Genomic DNA, 2,500 nt, shown 5'->3' on the forward strand with positions numbered 1-2,500 from the left:
ATAGCAACCATGATAATAGTAATAGTAATGATAATGATAGTAATAGTGATGATGATAATGATAATGATAGTAACAGTAATGTTAATAGCAATGATAATTATGATAATGATAATAGTGATAATGATAATGATAATGACAATCATGATGATGATAATGACAGTCATGATAATAATGATAATGATAACAATGATAACAGATATAGCAAAAATAATGATGATACTAATGATAATAATAATCATGATAGTAATAATGATGATAAAGATAATAATAATGATAATGATAAAAACAAATTGTAATAACTCAATAATAGTGATAATGATGACAATAGTAATGATGATAATGATGATGATGATGATGATTATCATTATTATCATTACCATTATTATCATTATCATCATTATCATTATTATCATTATCACTATTTTCATTACCATTATCATCATCATTTTTATCATTACCATTATCATTATCATCATCATTATCATTATGATCATCACCATTATCACCATCATCATTATTTCCCTCACCATTATCATCATAATAATCAGCATTATCATTACCATTATTATCATGCATGACACTTCTACATATCGCATAGTAGTATCGATAATAATGATTAATAATTGAATTACCAACACAGAACTTACTTATTCAATCACCAATAATTCAATCAATAATATTCAATCAATAATAATTCAATTACCAACACAAACTTCATCCTGACTTACACTTATTATTGGTCTTGTTATGATGTCCAACGTTGGTTCCTCTACGAACCACTCTGCAAAGAAGGAGTTTATTTGTTGTTTATATAGTTTCATGATCTCCTTTAACGGAATCTGATCCTGTTTACCTATGGACTTTGTTGTCTTTGCTTGTTTTGTTGTTTCATGCGTTTTTTTTTTGTTATTATTATTGTTGTTGTCGTTATATTTTTTTGGTTTTGTTTATAATTATATGTCAGAATCGATTTATGAAATTTCATTATCTCCATTAAGGGAATCTGATCCTGTTTCCTATGGACTTTGTTGTCTTTGTTTGTTTTGCTGTGTCATGCGCTTTCTTTTATTATTGGTGTCGTTATTTCTTTTGGTTTTCTTAGTAGTTATGTGTCATAATCGATTTAGTGTTTGTGGATATCTATGTATATGTATATGTGTGTGTGTGTCTGTGTGTGTCTGTGTGTATGTGTTTATGTGTCTGTGTGTGTATGTGCGTATGTGTGCGTGTGCGTGTGTGTGTGTTTGTGTACATCTTATATATCAATATCAATTTTTTGTGTTTATTCATATGATTATGTTAAATTCATAAGTAGACTTTCTCTTCTCTATTACTAACTATGATGTGATGCATTTTAGTGCTACTACATATAACAGTTTATATCATTCAATAGGTAAAGTCATGCGGTAGGTATACTACACAGTATATTGCACAAAAAAGTAGATTATATATTAGATTAGATGTTAAAATAGATTAATCATATACAATACATTGCCATGCAGTGGGTGGTGTATTACACAGTAAATTATGCTATACAGTCTATTTACATTCGAAACATTACTATGCTTGTACGTAACTATTCACCAATTCCTTGAACAACGTATTATTCTTTCCTTTAAAAGAATAAATAAGCAAATAGAAATGAAGAAATAAAGAAATGAATAACTGACTCACCAGAACTCCGTACTCCGACACCTTGAGAGAAGACGCGGCCCCTCTCATCTCCGTCAGAAGAAACTGTCGCGTCTCCGCCCCCGAGGTGTTCTTCCCCCCAGGGCCTTTCGTGAGGCAAGGGCGACGTCGGTGGCCCTGGGCTGGGTGAGGAGGAGGCTCGCGTGCACAGAAGGAGGAGCAGCAGAAGGAGATGATGAGGGAGGACGGAGGTTCGAGAGGTGGGGGTCACGGGGGAACGTCTTGGCGAGGAACACATACTGTCTCGGCGAAGTCTTACACTTGTTCTCCACTCGGCATGCTCGCCCTCCGGTGTGGGCGGGAGACAGAACGATGCATCCACTTCCCCGCCGTTGGTAGATAGTCCTCTTTCTCTTTTTAATATCCCCCCTTTTCTCTATTCAACTACGGGAACAGTAGCGTCGATTCCCCACCCTCGAAGACTGACATTTCCCGAGCAGTGCCAGAGATCGGTCTGTCCACACTGGCACTGTCGTAATGTCTGGTGGTGTCATTCTCTAACATGCACTCTGTCGCTTTATCTCTGTCCGTTTCCGGTGCGGGCTTACGTCGAGGATGAGGAGCCGCGTGCGTCTACGGGCCTCTGTAATGATGTGGGAACCGTTATCTCTTTAAACTTCTGTTATCAGCGATCGCGAGGGGAAATCTCCACAAAATTTAGGGGATAAGGCGATTGTGATAAGGAATTGCGGAAACAGAGTGCCGAGTTTCCCGTCATGGCGCCTAAAATACTCTCTTGCGTTCCTTTATCCCGTCTCCGGCTGCGGGCCACAAGGACACGGAACTGGATGCGCCTTCACTCTAAAGA

At 36.9% G+C, this 2,500-nt stretch overlaps 1 protein-coding gene across 3 annotated transcripts in view; it reads right to left on the reverse strand.

Annotated features, from left to right (window-relative positions):
- The window catches only part of LOC113820732 (disintegrin and metalloproteinase domain-containing protein 9), a 23,295-nt gene extending 21,119 nt beyond the window's left edge, over nt 1-2,176 (reverse strand). Inside the window, exons 1-2 of one of the 3 annotated variants that reach the window (XM_070137796.1) lie at nt 1,675-2,176; nt 729-781 (exon numbers count right to left, since the gene is read on the reverse strand). In XM_070137796.1, coding sequence (XP_069993897.1) covers nt 729-781; nt 1,675-1,930 — 309 coding nt within the window. In that variant the 5' untranslated portion in view covers nt 1,931-2,176. The remainder of the gene's footprint in view (nt 1-728; nt 782-1,674) is intronic. The other 2 variants (XM_070137797.1, XM_070137798.1) reach the window with 2 other exon arrangements.
- Nucleotides 2,177-2,500: the final 324 nt, after the last annotated feature.

The sequence above is a fragment of the Penaeus vannamei genome, chromosome 23 (genome assembly GCF_042767895.1).
Source record: "Penaeus vannamei isolate JL-2024 chromosome 23, ASM4276789v1, whole genome shotgun sequence".
In the NCBI taxonomy this organism is placed as follows: Eukaryota; Metazoa; Arthropoda; class Malacostraca; order Decapoda; family Penaeidae; genus Penaeus; species Penaeus vannamei.